General features: G+C 35.6%; 2 protein-coding genes across 2 annotated transcripts; one reads left to right on the plus strand and one right to left on the minus strand.

Moving 5' to 3' along the window:
• Positions 1–277: 277 nt before the first annotated feature.
• LOC114275231 (putative mitochondrial-processing peptidase subunit beta, mitochondrial) lies at positions 278–5,552 on the minus strand. The gene is made up of 9 exons (XM_082898772.1): positions 4,734–5,552; positions 3,907–4,071; positions 3,633–3,770; positions 3,374–3,525; positions 3,156–3,264; positions 1,836–1,934; positions 1,144–1,209; positions 741–848; positions 278–614 (listed from the first exon to the last, which is right to left on the minus strand). The coding sequence occupies exons 1-9, from the start codon at positions 5,388–5,390 to the stop codon at positions 528–530; spliced, it is 1,581 nt and encodes a 526-aa protein (XP_082754898.1). The 5' UTR covers positions 5,391–5,552; the 3' UTR covers positions 278–527.
• A 1,134-nt stretch (positions 5,553–6,686) lies between these two features.
• On the plus strand, positions 6,687–14,146 carry LOC114311205 (uncharacterized). The gene is made up of 4 exons (XM_082921051.1): positions 6,687–6,712; positions 6,906–6,961; positions 10,134–10,908; positions 13,681–14,146. The coding sequence occupies exons 1-4, from the start codon at positions 6,687–6,689 to the stop codon at positions 14,144–14,146; spliced, it is 1,323 nt and encodes a 440-aa protein (XP_082777177.1).
• The last annotated feature ends 2,536 nt before the right edge of the window (positions 14,147–16,682 follow it).

Raw genomic sequence — 16,682 nt, forward strand, 5'->3', positions numbered from 1 at the left:
GGCTAGAAGCCCATTGGCGGTGTAGAGATTAAGAGTGGTGGAGAGATGAAAAGCTTCAGAGTCATGACCTCATGTCTATCATTCATTCTGGCTCAAAATCTACACAAGTATGATCAATTTACAACACAACTCAAAACTCAATTTCATGGCACCCAGAGTTACTAATAGGGACATGAGCACACAAACAGTTGAATAGGCTGTATCATGACCTATCACTCACCCATATGACAATTGTACGTAATAATACAACCAAAAGCTTTAATGCCATGAAAAAAAATTGTTCAAAAGCCTGACGGGCTACACTGATCTTTCTCATACATCACTGAAAACAGCTTAATTATTTTTTACTAATGGAGCAATGTTACACAGAAAAAATCTGGGAACAAAAAATAAATAAAGAGGCCACCCTCCAAGGGACTCACCGAGGAATTTGGTTTGCATTATGAAACAGCAAAATGTTTTGGAGACCACATGAAACAGGTAATGAGGTGAGGAGTAATAATGAAGAAAACTAAACACGAAAGAACCTAGTAACGGAGCCAGTAGGTCCTACGCCTGAACCAGTTGTAGTCAGGTAAACCCTGGATGGGTCCCATGGCAGCAATGGCAACATCCTGCGAAAAGATCAATCACGACTTAGAACAAATATTGAATGTACCGAGAGAAAAAATAATTTTTTAACATTCTTCCCTCATAGCAGGTAAATTTGCAATTAGCAATGGGGATGCATTAATCCTTACCTGATCAAATATAAAACGGTTTGCAACACGTTTGACAGTGCTAGCATCTACAGCATCAATTCTGGCAAACAATTCAGCGAATGGGATTCTTCTCCCATACGTAAGTAGCTGGAAGAACAGAATGGATTACACCAAACAATCAGGCTCTTTACCGGGAAGGAAATTTTTTGAAAACAAGAGCTTCTGTCTTTGATAAAAAGAGTCCATGTTTTAGACACTAAACTAAACCGTCTTTATCTCACACTACTCACTTAGCACTCTTAAGTAGACAATCCAAGAGATCAAAAGTAATACAAGGGAATCCTTTCATTTTCTGCAAGTAATATACAAAGCATTCTTTCATTTTATTTTATCCACCCTTTTTTTTACCATCCGCAAATGAAAAATGCATCAAATACTTTACCTGGCGCCCAATATCTTCAGCAACAGGACTGGTTCCATCTATGTGAAGCAGCAAAGAAGATTTCAACTGCAGTGTAATAGAATTGTAAGTGAATGCCAATATACTGAGCACCACAAGATAAAAAATAAGTGACCAAGCTAAAATCGATTTCCCTTTCATAACGCTAAGCATGTTGCACGGATACAAGTTAATCTACCAGACCTCCTTTGTCCATATATTAGTTTTAATGTGTGTAATAAAAAATGTGGATAACACATTTTATTCAACAAATGATGTAGCTCTGACTCACTTTGGCACAACAAATACTTATCTAAGATAAGTTAGAACTACGGGCAAAATATGGGATACTTGGTAAAGGGTTATTTGCTTGGTGAACCAAAAACAGTTTTAAACATCCCCAACTTTAGAAATACTTCTTACTCATTAATAAAGACTTATGGCTTTCATTATCTCCAGAACTCAACTATAAAGAAATAAAGACTTAAGACTTGAGCATATAGGCAAGGCATATTGATCCACAAATTAGGGTGGTAGCAATATATGTCGTATTGTTTTTGAATTACAAAACAATATACACACACATATATATATATATATATAGATATACGCAATATAGTTTTATTAAAAGCACTTAAAAACTGAGGACAAGCAAGCAGATAATATCAAGGTTCAGCACAAGAACCGGTAACTACCTGGTTACAAGCACGGGTAACATCAGCTTCAGAAACTCGATAACATAACTTGCTCATCTCGTACATAATTGCATAAGCTAGATCATCCAAGCAATCCGGCTAAAAACAAAATGTAAAAATGAAAATGAATAACTAGAATTATTGAGGCATAACATACAACATCAATTGTGAATTAAAATCAATCAAACTAAAGCTAGGCATGACATATGTGAAAACTGATGGGCAATATTGATATCTGTTTTATCATGTTTGTGATGCTATAAAATTATGATTAATGGGCATCTTAGTCTGAGCAAAATCCTGATACTTAATTTTTTTGCTCCAGATTACCATGATCAAGAGTTCTAAGGTATTGGCTATTAAACTGTAACAATTTGATCCCAAGACATTAGTGGAAAGGAAATCATTCTAAAAGTTAACTTGGTATCATATTAAATTATGGAGAGAAAGGATTGCAAATTTTCAAAATTTCCACTGTAACTTTTTGCACTTGCACCCTTTTATTCTTCTCACTTGACTTACAGCAGTTTTCCCCGCTCTCCATGTGTGCGTGTGCGCGCGCGCACCAGTGTGTCCCCCCTCTTGATTTTGAGAAGCTTTTAGAGGCCATAACCACTATCCTAGTGTTAGTCCCTGCCAATAAAGGGTACCGGAAGGGGTGAACCTCATCCCCTGGCACAGTACTCCCTTTTTCCCTTTCTGACATACCTAAATCACCCACAAGAGAACCAGCTGGGCTATTTTGTTTTACTTTTGACTATATTTCAGGTCTGAACTCACTCAGAATGCAAGCAACCAGTGTCCTCCACCACAACATCCAATAATATGTTTCACTTATTAGGCCTGTTTTGTGGTGTATAGGCCTCCAATCAGTTAAGAGCTCTATAGAAGATGTTGTAAAAAGGGTTTGAAGTGTTTATTTGCCGCACTTCAAAAACACTTGCATATCCTCTTGTATGTTTTATTTCACTAAAAAAGTGCCTTTAGGGGAGCCTCTACACATCGAAGTACTTTAAAGTTGCAGCCAAACAAAACCTAAAGCATTATTTCAAGGGAAAGAAAAGTAATTCCAAGCTAAACACACAGTAGTGCCAAATGGGGACTTAGTCCATCAGAAAAGTGAGTGAGGAAAGAAATGGAATGAGAGGGAACAAGAGATACAACCCAATCATTTTAGGGAGTGACTTATAGATGTTCTCAATTTGCTAACAAAATATGGATTCATGGCAAAAAGATATCAAAAATTTGAAAGAACCTGATATGAAGAGGGAAAGGAGGCCCTCAAACTAACAAAATTATAATTATAGGACATAATCTCACCTTGGCGATGGCATAAACACCAAATAGACCAGTGTCCTTATAGTTGGTGTTAAAGGCCATCATGTTTTCAGCAATCTCATTAATGCCAACCCTCTGTGCAAGCTCAGAACTGATTACAAATTGTCAAAAACTAATTAATGCATGCGCTCACAGGTTATATCACAGGAAAATATCCAACTTAGTTATTAAAACCCCACAAATGATGTTCAACAGCTCACCCCATGTGCTTCCCACCACCTGCATTCTTATTCCAAGATCCCAACATAGACTGCATGACCATCAAAGCAATGGAATCTGGATCCGTCCAAGAAGCCCCATTGAAAGCAACAGCAAATTGTGCCAAAGGAATGTCATCATCAATTATCCTAACCTGATTTTCACATAACAAATGCCAATTAATAAATTTTGTAGAAAGACAAGATGGGAGAGAATGTTTAAACTAAACAAATCGTGAAATATTTATAGGAATAAGCACACCTCGGAACCTGTAAAAATTGCTGGTTCTTTAGAAACTAATTCAGAAGCTGTAGTTGGATCTGTTGACAACTTGGTAAACAATTTCTTTACTTGCTCAACAATGTCCTCATGTTTCACGGCTCCAGAAGCAGCAATTACCTAAAATAGAAGACCAATGCTTAAGATTTCAATAAGTAAGTCAATAGAGTAAAATAATTGATGATAAATGACAGCAAAGCCAGCATGTAAACCAACCAACCAAATAGACTTAACAATCAATATGAATATCACCTACCATTCTAGGCGCAGTGTAGTGTGTTGATATATACTTTTGAAGATTATATTTGGTGATCGTCTTGATATTTTGAGCAGGTCCAAGAATGGTTCTGCCCAAAGGAGTGTACTGGAAAGCTGTTGCATGCAGATGGTCGAAAATTACTTCCTCAGTTTGCCCTTCGACCTATAATGAAGAATATACAAGCATCACAATAAAAAATCAAATAACTAACGACAATGCAATTAGAATTTTGTAAAAACAAAATATAGAGATGATTTAATTGATGAAATCTCGAGACAACAAATGAATACGCAAAGGCATTCATCATTCAGAAAACTGACTTGATCAGCATCTATTGGTACATCAATGCAAAGGGTGGAAGTAAGTAAAGCACAAGGAGGTCAGCCACACTAACTAAGGCATTACTTTCAACTGCTCAAGCAACTAATAGCAATTAATAGAACTCATTGTATTCTTTTTTCTTAAAATCAAAACATTTTGATCATCCAACAACTCCTTAGTGTTCGCGTCCCCTTCTCATTATTAAAACAATAACTACCTTAACAAACTATTCTTGGCTCTTATTCCCCATGTAATGTAGGCTTTACTGTTTACCCTGTGAATCATGATGCACCTTTCCCTATTGACTATATTCTTTACTAGGATTAACACCAATTCTAATAATACTCATACGCAATTTACGCCACCAAAGATTCATATGGTCTATAGTGCAACGGCTTTTTACATCAAACAATTGGAATATAGAATCATTCCTGGAAAACAAATCAAATTATGAGGAAAATTGAAGCAAAACACAAACTTTATCAAAGAATGAATGTTACTACCTCCTCCATCTCCCTCAAAATGACATCACGCTCACGATTAATGCGATTCTCATCAAACTTAGAATTCTGCAGAATATCGGCCAATATGTCCAACGCTTTAGGCACATCATTATCCATAACCTTAGCATAATAAGTAGTCTGTTCCCTGGAAGTATAGGCATTAAGATGTCCCCCCATATTCTCAATCTCCTCCTCCAATTCCCTGGCAGTCCTCTTCTCAGTGCCCTTGAATATCATATGCTCCAGAAAATGAGCAGTGCCGTTGGTCTGATCAGTCTCGAACCTGCTTCCGGCGTCGATCCAGACTCCAACGGTGGCGGTCTTGGCGGAGAAGTTGGACTCGGTGGCAACTCGGAGGCCGTTGGGGAGAGTGGTGACTCGGGTGAGAGGGGATGCGAGGATTGAGGTGTGGTCGGTTAGGGTTGGGTGAGGAGAGTTGTGTTGGAGGAAGCGAGGGTCGGGGTTTTCAAGCTGCTTGAGCTTGTGCTTGACGGACTCGGCGAGGCGGTCGTAGATCATGGCGGTGGGGGGAGGAGGAGAGGGCGGAGGAGGAGAGGTGGTGGTGGCGACGGCAGGGGAGGAGAAGGATCGGAGGAGGGAGGATTGGGGGCGGCTGTGGGAGCGGCGAGCAAGGGCTAGGAGGTGCCGGATCGCCATGGCTATTCTCTCTGTGTCTAGGGTTTGGTTTGGTTTGGTAGAGAGAAGTGTGAGAGGAATTGGAGTTAGGCTCGAGTGGATCGAAGAGAGAAGCAGGCTGCTTTCGCTCTGATTTTTCGGACCTGGGAGTGTGTGGACCGGACGGCGTCGTATAATGTTTAAGGCACGACGTCGTATTTTAGCTACTACGAGTTTCATATTTGGTGTTTTTTTTTTTAATTTTTAAATTAATTTTAGATTTGAGTTTCATATTTGTGCGCGCGTGTGTGTTTTTTTTTTTTACGTAAAAAAAAAAAAAGAAAAGAAGACGTTCCGTGAAAGTATCATAGCGTTTATGGATCATGATCTTAAAATAATCGGTTGTCGGTCAGATTTAATTTAATTCAGGGGAATTGGCCTACCACCACAGTCACATTTAACCTAACCCCAAAGAAGAGATCTACTATTAGGGGAAGAGAGAAATGTATCAACCTTTAGCACAGGAGGCAAAGTCATGATCGGAGTATAGTGGTGTTGTTTGGTGTAGCTTGTTGTAAGCTAAAAGTTGAAAATTGTAAAGTAGAAACCAAAAGTACCCCTTCCTCAACTTTTAAATAATCAGTTTTCTCAGTTTATTTAAGCTATTTTTGCCTAAAAGACTATAAACATAAGCTGCACCAAACAGTCTGGCACAAATTTTCAAATTAAAATAAACTATAATCATCTTCTATAATCCACACCAAACACCCCCCAGTACAATTAACTTCACCGCTTGAGAATGAGCCGCTAATTGCGCCCTCTATGAGTCAAGTCCGGTTCAACTGAAAGTACATTTCGACTCCACTACTATCTCTGATGATTTCATATTTGGTGTTTGATAATTATAATTTAACACTTGAGAGCACATGTTTGAGGTCTTGTCTTCTTTTATTTTGATTAATTTTGAAAGTGATTAATTAATCTGTGTTGGTCAATAGAAAGATAACATGATTTAATAATGTGTAATTGATAAAAAGTAACCCATAACATTATTACCTGGTATTTAATTGGTGGGAAATCTATATAATAAGGAAGGATAGTTTTTGAATTCTGATGGGACTTTTGTCCCTTTGTCAAAATGTGAACCCTTAGATTGATTCAATCCAAGGGCTGAAAATGTATCTCTCTCACACACTTACTCCTCTTATCTCTTTTTTTCTGATTTCAAATTTTGAACACACCCTCTCTCTCTCTCTCTTCCCGTCTTCATAACTCTGTTTTTTTGGTCAATTTGAGACGCAACACAACACTCTTCGAAGGAGGAAGAGAAGAATAGAAATGTCGAAAGAGAATGTGTTTATTGGGTCAATTAATCAAGGAACCACCAGTACCAGATTCATTCTCTACGACAAAAATGCCCACCCAATTGGATCTCACTAGGTCGAGTTCACTCAGTTCTACCCACAAGCAGGGTATGAAGAACTCTCTCTCTCTTTCTCTATCTCTCTCTGTGATTGCTTTATTTTTTTTATTGTTGTTTTGTTTGTGAATCTGCAGATGGGTAAAGCACGATCCGATGGAGATTCTGGAGAGTGAGGATTTGTATGAGCAAGGCAATTGACAAAGCCATTGTAGATGGGTACAATGTTGACGGTGGACTCAAGCCAATCAGAGAGAAACAATGACCGTTTGGAGCAAATCTATTAGTCTCCATTGTAAGAATATCCATCAAGTGGCCCATATACCACATGTTTGTTTTATTTATTTATTTATATTATATATATTTAATTAGTTTAATGGTTAATAGGTAACTGACGTCTGTTCATTATCTCATATAGTGGTTTCATGGGACCTTACAACTTCCCTGATGATGGGAAGTTATAAGGAGTTACACTTAGATATAGGTCCAAGCCTATCTATATATATACCTGTGATAGTTATCAAATACAGACGTTGTTTTGTGAATAGAATAGGCTTGAAACTCTGTTCCTTCCACTTTTCCCATATGGTTCTGTAAAAGTGTTCAGTGAGTGGGTTTTGTTTATACATTTAAGATTTGACCATTCAAGAACAAGATTCAAAGACTTGAACATCATGGCAGGAGGTATTCTTCTTTCTGAATTAATATTATTTTAATTCTCACAATTGGTATCGGAGCCTCCTTCTGTTTGTGGTTCAGTATTACTGTAATTTATGGAGGCCAAATCTTGTTAGATCATATTTTATTTTGTTTTCATTTGTGCTGTCCATATAATATAATGGCCTGATCACTAGCACAATACTGTAGCATAAGGAATCAGAGAACCAAAATTATTTCAATTATTATTCTCAGTTTTGAGAATTCATGAAACTTGTTTATTTTAATTCTACTGTTCGAAATTGATTTTGCAAGTGTGTAATGGTTTGGGGCATTTAGATTGGTTAATATCTATATGGGTATAAAGCATATCTTGTTGCATAATAAAAAATAAAAAAAAAAAGAGGAAGGAAGGAAGGATTGAATCACCAAATTGTTTCTAGTTTTTATTCATCATCTCTAATAATAGATTTCCAGTGGGATCAACTTTATTAAAATCTAAATTTTATTCTTTAAAAATCTATTTTTGTTTCCATTGATTTAGTGAATTTATATGTATAATAAACGTGGAAAGTAGCAGATGATCAACTTATATTAAGTTTTATTTGTGGAGATCACATTGATTTATAATTGCTTTCTTTATTTTTGAACTTTTGTGATTATGGTTTTACTGTTGATCAAACAATGCATTCTGATAACTTTATATGCATTAGACAATTAGTCCTGTATATGTGGTTACGAGTAGATCAATATTTAGTCTTAATCTTTGAAACCTACGCTAGTTTAATTTATTGTTAAATATTATAGTAGGAATGACATGTTATGAAAGACATTTTATTGTAGTTGCATGTGAAAGTAATGAGCAAATTTAATTGAATTTCATACAGTGAATTATAACATGTTCTTTTATAATTTTTGAGATTCATTGGCATGTTATCTAAAATAATGTAATATAATATTACATGCATTAAGGTAATTATTTATGCATTGAAAATTTATGTGAAATAAGAGCATGTATACACTATGTGTTGGGCTTATGGAATTTATTTTGGTTCAATTTTTAAAGCAAAATCTAGTATAAGGTTGAATTACATGTGTTTGGTCTTGAGATTTTTCATGTGATATTACTCTGATTGTATGTATTATACATTGTGTGTATTAAAAGATTATGTATTTGTTGTGACTATAAGGATTTGCTCTCATTAATAAGTAATGCCATATGTTAGGTTTTATTCTTGGCAACCCCGTTTGACAAAACTCGTTTCAGTTGTATTTATTTTCACACTTTTATTTCAGTGTGGCTATGAGTGTTTAGATGCGAATCCAACCCGAATTGTGTATTTCAGAGAAGTTTGTGATGCTAATGCTTTCAAGATTGCCACTTCCCTGATTATGACGAGGATCGAGCTGCCCGGTCAGCTCGCGGGGGTTGAGGGGGCAGCGCCCCTTGGCGGGTCCAGGGCAGCGCCCAGGCGGGGTTGAGGGGTAGCGGCCCCGAAGCAAAATGCAAAAATGCATTCCAAGTTGCCTATCCGCGAGCGGACATTCCCCCGCTCGAGCGGAAAATGCTGGGTTTCAGAAGTTTGTCAGGTCTGTAAAAATACTAGAAGGTGTGATTTCGCGCTCGAGCGGGTTCTCCAGCTCTCGAGCGGACCTCTGTTTTGTCACACGCATATTTTGCTGAAGACGCTCGAGCGTGATGTTGGGCGCTTGAGCGGACCGCGCGAACACAGTTTTCCGGATTTCAATAAGGATTGGGTTTTCTTCCAAATCTAGGATTACTTTTGGTTTTCTATAAGTAGTTGGTTTTCTCCCAAAACTAGACGACTCCTGAATTCCTCCAGATCTTCTTTTTGGTTCTTAAGGTTTATATCTGGGGATATTTTGTTAGTTTTCTTTGATGTTTTATTGAGTATTCAACTCATGGTTTAAAGAGAGTACATCAAAGGTTTTGTTTGTTATACACAAGAGAGAAAGAGTTGTTCTTCGGTGGATTCTGAAAAATTCGAGCCTGAAGCTTCGGTGGATTCTGGAGTAGCTCATCGTAAAGACAATTCCGAGGTGAAGACGGGGTTGGAAGAGGCACATAGAGGTTGGTTCAATTAGGCGTGGATTCGCTAGGTAATTGAGAGTATACCTGTGTAATTCCTTTAAACCTTCATTTGCCCGTAGTTTTCTTTAAATCGTTGTGTTGATTTGTCTTGATTGTTTGATTGGGATTGTTATATACTGCTTAAAATTGATACATAATCACAAATCAACATCTAGGGTATTTCTAGATTTTTCACCATATTTAAAAAAATTTATTCTGTTGTAAGAGTAGCCATAACATCTTAAGACATAAAGATGTGGTCCTCAGTATTTTGATCATATAAAGTTAAAAATTAATTTGGCATTTTTACATTGCAATTATGTTTTATAAATAATTTCTTGGTCCCACAGGAAAGTAATTATTTATGAAATTTAATTGGAATAAGATAATGGATTGGGTATTAAAGGGATTGAACACTCTAAACCCACAAGTATGAGTTTTCTTTTCCTTAAATATTTCGGAACCCATTAGTCTTATTATAAAGTAATAGCAAATCTAATACAATTTAGTGACCTCTATCCATAGGAAGGTTTAGATTTGTTACTGAATTTGACATTGGTTGATTCAGACTATAGTTATTGTTTCAAAGCATTAATAATGTTCTTGGTAATTGCAGTGATATCTACCTCTGTATTGTCTAATGAGTCTTCTCGTATTCCATTCTTGAACGATGATAATTTTTCGGACTGGAAGGACAAAATCCTTCTAACATTAGGGTGCATGGACTTCGATCTGGCACTCCGTGTGGATAAACCTCCTGAACCCACGGACGAGAGTTCTGCTGCAAAAAAGAGTGCTTATGATAAGTGGGAGCGATCCAATCGCTTAAGCCTAATGCTCATAAAGTCACATATCAGCCAAAGCGTTAGGGGCTCAATCTCACCATCTGATAAGGTCAAGAACTACACGAGGGCTATTGAAGAGCAATTTGTTAGTTCTGACAAAGCATTGGCAAGCACCCTAATGAACAAACTATTAGGAATGAAACATAACAATTCTAGGAGTGTGCGTGAGCACATTATGGAAATGAGGGACATTGCAGCTCGTTTTAAGTCCTCAGAGATTGAGAAGAAATGTAATCTTATATCTCTTGTGTGTTATGAATCTAATTTTGTTAATACTCATCAATATGATTGGTGGATTGATTCGGGTTCTACAATTCAAATTGCTAATACCATGCAACGCTTCCTCAGCCTAAGGAAACCGACGGGAGATGAACAAGGCATCTATTTGGGCAATGGGATGCGTTCGCACGTTGAAGCTGTTGGAACTTTCAGACTTGTTTTAAAAAATGGCTTTGTTTTGGATCTTGAAAACGCATTTTACATTCCATCTTTTTCAAAAAATTTAATTTATGTTTCTGGACAAGTACCGTTTGGATTTGAATTTCAGTTTGTTGGTGCAAATTTTAGTTTGTTTAAAGACTCTGTTTTTGTAGGATTTGGTACTCTAATTAATGGTTTGTACAAATTAAATTTGGATCCTGTTTTTAAACAAAATCTTTTAACCTTGCATGGTGATATTGCCATTAAGTGTGAAAACCTGCATTTAATTATAAAAAAAAAAATCAATATATATATATATAATAAAATAAATAAAATAATAAATAAATTAATTAATTAATTAACATTATCTGGAATTTGTCTGAAATATATTGGTGTATAAGTTAGTTTTAAAATTAATTAAACCACTAACAAAGACATTATTAAAAATAATTTTGTGAATATTCAATATTTATTATTTATAAATTATTTTAATTGGGATTTAACATCACAATTATTCTTATTAAATACCTTAGTTAAAAAAAAAAATCTTTGAATCAAATTCTCGGTGGCAGAATGATGCCACCTGCTAGCTTGCATGTAACCATAGAAACCTTCACTTCATCATAGTTCTTGGGTTGAGGAGATTCGAAGTGGCAGAGTATGATGAGAAAGAGAGAGAGAGAGAGAGAGAGAGAGAGGGAGCGTGAGGGGGAGGCTCAGCATGCTTTTATATATACTCAAGGAAGGCTGAGCATAATCTGATAGATATACAAAAAAAAAGAAAAGAAGGCTTAGCTTAAGTATACACATGCATGTCTGCTCCTTTGGACGGGTGAGGAGAAAAAAAAGAAGAAGAATTCAGCAGAAGGAGAAGAAGAGAGGAAGGTTTAGGAAGCAAAGTTTTTCTATCATTTCATCACCCATTTCAATCCTACTATTAAGTAAGAAAACCCTCTCATTTCTTTTTATTAATGAAGTTTTCAGATTATGTTCATGTGATTAAAATGACTACTCATAGATAGAAATTTTATACATATGTGTAGGAATTTTGTGATGTGTATATCAAATGTTTGAAGATATTCATAGTCTTAAAATCATCTTATTATTGTAAAAATAAGCTTGCATGTGTAGTTTACACCTTTAAAGAGAAATTGAAAATAATCTGTTTGTCCTTGAACCTGCCAGAATATTTGCACGAATTTTTAGGCAATTTTACACTCAAAATTTCGAGATGATTTCTTCTACAAAGTTGTTGAGAATGATGTCTAGTTCATCTAGGAATTTTGGCAATAATTTTTGAGCTTTTTACGAATTTATACAAATTTTTAACTAAATCTGAAACAGTGAGACAGATTTTACTATATATTTGAAAATTTATTTAAAACTCTATACTAAGCCAAATCTGGTAATTTCTAACTAAAAGATGAAATTTGAGAAGTCTAGTTTCATAATAAATTTTTAGATTATGGATTTGATCTATAAATTTAAGCATGGAATTAATGTAAGGAAATGTAACAAATCTGTGTCATAAAAATTGCTGAAAATTTTACAGGATTATTTACATCTTCTTTTTTTTGAAATTCTTTCTGAAAAATGACCTAAACATCCCTATTGAGTATTCTGTTCAATTGCATGAATTTTAGGATTGTGTAAATAATTTATTTATAATTTTTAATACCTAAGTTACAATCTGGAATTTTCTGGACAGGATAAAATCATCACTTCAATATTGTGTTGGTCTAATCCATCAACTATTATAAATTAGTAATCCATGTATGGGTGTGTTGTGATTTATTTAATATTGTGTTAGTCTAATTTTGTAAATCAAAAATTTGTGCATGTGTGTGATTATGGTTTATTTCTTGTATCTAAGTTATTATGTTCATACCATGGTTTAAATTAATTGTCTATTAAATTTTTTACATTGAACTATTATTGTATGACATGTATAATGTTTTATGTTGGGAGTTTTTTTTTGAGTTGGTATAACATTATTGGTGATTGAGATTGAATAATTTGTGTTTAATATATGAATTAACCGAAATGATTAATGGTATATATAAAGTTACTGATAGAGGGTTAATACCGGGTATTCAGGGTGAGCCCTGGTTTTTAATAATTTTTAAGTGAATTGTGTCGCGAAACCCTAAGATGGCACGTGGCTTATTTGAACCCTTATCGGTATTTGGTTTTGGAATAAGGGTGGATGTGCGGATGGCATGCAGGGAAGTTACGTACCCCTGGCAGACCGTTCCCTTGGGGTAGACCACGGATGTCACGGGTTGGGTATATAACTCCGGGCGTGGGCATCTTTGGTAGTTCTTGAATATTTGACCAAGGGGGGGTTTCCAAATTAACTGTGACCATGACTTAGTGGTTGGTAAGTTAAGCCTCTTTGGTGAGATTTCAAGGGTCACCTAATTTATTAAAATTATTTGAATTATTTTAATGGTAGTAATTTATGTTTATAATCTTATTATTTTCTCTAAAAAAGAATGGTAGGTTAGTTATTTTTTTTTACTGTGTTGCAAAACTTATGGCATATATTTTGTTACCCTGACGTTTCATGCCAGATTATGTCAAAAAAGGGACTGAGGCTGAATTTGGAGCTGCTGCTAATATCGAACCTTGGCTAACTTAGAGTCAAGATTTTATCCAAACAAAATTCTATTATCTCTTGTATTAGTATTTAACAATGTTGTGACGTTATATGTGAACTTGTAATTTTGTTTTGTTGTTGGACTTTGACTATGTAAGAGTTTAAAATTCCCTAATTAGTAGTTAAGATTTTATCTAGCAAGTTATTGTTATTTAAATTTTATGATGTTCCAAAAAAAAATTGGGGCGTCTCATTAAGCGTAATATTGTTGATGATTCTTCCTCTATTCTTTGGCATAGGAGATTGGGACATATCTCCATTGAGAGAATAAAAAGGTTGGTTAATGATGAAGTCCTTCCGACTCTTGATTTTACCAACTTTGGTATTTGTGTGGACTATATAAAGGGAAAGCAGACCAACAAGACCAGTAAAGGTGCCAAAATAAGTGAGGAAATTCTTGGAATCATACACATTGATATTTGTGGACCATTTACTCCACCTTGTTTGAATGGTCAAAGATATTTTATCTCGTTTATTGATGACTTTACACGATACATTTATCTCTACCTCTTGTTTGATAAGGCCGAGGCACTTGATGCCTTTAAAGATTATAAAGCAGAGGTAAAGAAACAAACAGAAAAGAAAATTAAAATTGTGAGGTCAGACAGGGGTGAAGAATATTATGGGAGGTACATAGAATTAGGACAATTACCAGGTCCATTTGCTAAGTTCCTTAAAGAAGAAGGCATTATTGCACAATACTAAATACCTAGCACACCACAACAAAATGGTGTTGCTGAAAGAAGGAACCGAACACTTATGGATATGGTAAGGAGCATGCTTAGTTATTCTAATGTGCCTATAAATTTGTGGAGTGAAGCTTTGAAAACTGCTGTGTATCTTTTAAACAGCATTCTATCCAAGGTTGTTCCCAAAACACCGTTTGAGTTATGGAAATGATGAAAGCCAAGTTTAAGACACTTACATGTTTGGGGTTGTCCAGTTGAAATGAGGGTGTATAACCCACATTTAAAGAAATTGGACCCCAGAACAGTTAGTGGTTTTTTCATAGGCTATGCGGGAAACTCCAAGGGTTACAAATTTTATTATCTTTCAAATTCACTTAGAATTGTTGAAGCCAGAAATGTTAAGTTTATTGAGGAAGTTGACCTTAGTGGGAGTTACCCTCGAAAGATAGAGTGGAAGGAGTCACGGGATCCAGAGACAACACCCGTGAATATAGGTGAATTGGTTGTCTTTCAGGATAATCAACCTGAGATCCTTGAAAATCAACAAATTCAAGAACTTCCACCACAAGAGGAACAAGTCAACATAGAGCCTGTAGCTCAAGTCCTAATTGAGACTACAGAATTAAGAAGATCCTCACGAGCTAGAAAGTCAGCAATTTCTGGTGCTTATTTTGTATACTTAATGGAGTCTGATTTTGACATCGGACCTAAAGATGATTCTATTTCATTTTCCAATGCCATGAATAGGGATGATTCTAAATTATGGTATGATGCCATGAAGGAAGAGTTGGAATCTATGGCTAAAAATCAAGTTTGGGAAATTGTCAAGTTGTTTAAAGGAGTTAAAGCGGTTGGCTGTAAATGGGTCTATAAGACCAAGAAAGACTCAAATAGCAATGCCAAATGATATAAAGCCAGACTTGTAGTTAAAGGTTTCACTAAAAGAGAAAGCATCGATTATCATAATACCTTTTCTTTGGTTTCAAAAAAGGATTCATTTAGAATTATCATGGCATTAGTGGCTCATTTTGATTTAGAGCTACATCAAATGGATGTAAAAACGGCATTTCTAAATGGAGATCTTGAGGAAGAAGTATACATGAAGCAACTTGAAGGTTTTTGTTCTGATAAAGATAGTCACTTAGTTTGCAAGCTCAAGAAATCCCTATATGGACTAAAACAAGCTTCCCGGCAGTGGTATTTAAAGTTCCACAATGTTATTACTTCATATGGTTTTACAGAGAATGTTGTGGACAACTGCATATACCTTAAGGTTAGTGGGAGCAAATACATTTTTCTAGTTCTATATGTGGATGACATTTTACTTGCATCTAATGATTTGAGATTGTTGCATGATACTAAACAATTTTTTTCCCAAAATTTTGAAATGAAGGATATGGGTGAAGATTCTTATGTCATTGGCATAGAGATTCACAAAGATAGGTCCAAAAGGACATTAGGATTGTCTCATAAATCTTACATTGAAAGAGTTTTGGAGAAATTCAAGATGAGTGATTGCACTCCTAATGCAGCGCCCATTTTAAAGGGTGGCAAATTCAGTTTAAGTCAATGTCTGAAGAATGATTTGGAAAATGAACAAATGGTTAGCATTCCCTATGCGTCTGTTATAGGCAGTTTAATGCATGCTTTGGTTTGTACACGACCTGACATTGCATTTGCAGTTAGGATGCTTGGAAGATACCAAAGCAATCCAGGAATTGAACATTGGAAGGCTTCAAAGAAAATCATGAGGTACTTAAAAGGAACCAAGGACTACATGCTTACTTACAAGCATGTTGACTGTCTTGAGGTGGTTGGATATTCAGACTCGGATTTTGTGGGTTGTCAAGATTCTAGAAAATCCACTTTAGGATATGTCTATCTGCTAGCAGGCGGTGCTATTTCATGGAAAAGCGCCAAAGAGACGATAATTGCATCGTCAACAATGGAAGCAGAGTTTATAGCATGCTTTGAAGCAATATCACAGGCTATTTGGTTAAGGAATTTTATCACAGCACTTCGAATTGTGGATTCAATTTCTAGGCCATTAAAGGTTTACTGTGATAATTCGGCTGCGGTTTTCTTCTCTAACAACAACAAAAGTGGTAGCTGAAGCAAGCATATTGACATAAAGTATCTTGCTGTTTGAGACCGTGTTAAGAATCAAGAAGTCAGCATTGAGCATATTAGTACTGATATGATGGTTGCAGATCCCATGACCAAAGGTCTTTCTGTAAAGGTGTTTTCAAAACACATTGAGGGCATGGGACTGATTGGTTAGCTCAATAATTTTTCTAGTTGTTGTTTTATTTTGTTTTGTCATGACATTTTGATTATTATTAGTGAAAAACATCATTTTGTGCACCTAAAGTATTTGTGATGCTATGCAGTCCATTGGAACTATTGATCCATAGGGCTCATTGGACCCAGAATAACTTATTAGAAGTTATTCATAAAGAATGACACCACATAAAGTTGAGAGTGTGATACAATGTAATACATGGAAGGAAATACTTAATTGATAGAGTATAACCACCATGATTTGTGTATTA

Source organism: Camellia sinensis, chromosome 1, assembly GCF_055761805.1.
Source record: "Camellia sinensis isolate YWXY chromosome 1, ASM5576180v1, whole genome shotgun sequence".
NCBI classification, from domain to species: domain Eukaryota; kingdom Viridiplantae; phylum Streptophyta; class Magnoliopsida; order Ericales; family Theaceae; genus Camellia; species Camellia sinensis.

Bases quoted from the DNA above. Each gene is read 5' to 3' on its own strand.
- LOC114275231 (XM_082898772.1), bottom strand. From the start codon at position 5,390: ATGGCGATCCGGCACCTCCTAGCCCTTGCTCGCCGCTCCCACAGCCGC. The intron at 4,072-4,733 runs GTAGTAACATTC...TCTTCATTATAG, and splicing joins TTTTGAGGGAGATGGAGGAG to GTCGAAGGGCAAACTGAGGA. The intron at 3,265-3,373 runs GTGAGCTGTTGA...ATTTGTAATCAG, and splicing joins GGTGGTGGGAAGCACATGGG to TTCTGAGCTTGCACAGAGGG.
- LOC114311205 (XM_082921051.1), top strand. From the start codon at position 6,687: ATGTCGAAAGAGAATGTGTTTATTGG. The intron at 6,713-6,905 runs GTCAATTAATCA...GTGAATCTGCAG, and splicing joins AAAGAGAATGTGTTTATTGG to ATGGGTAAAGCACGATCCGA. The intron at 6,962-10,133 runs GCAATTGACAAA...TGGTAATTGCAG, and splicing joins TGAGGATTTGTATGAGCAAG to TGATATCTACCTCTGTATTG.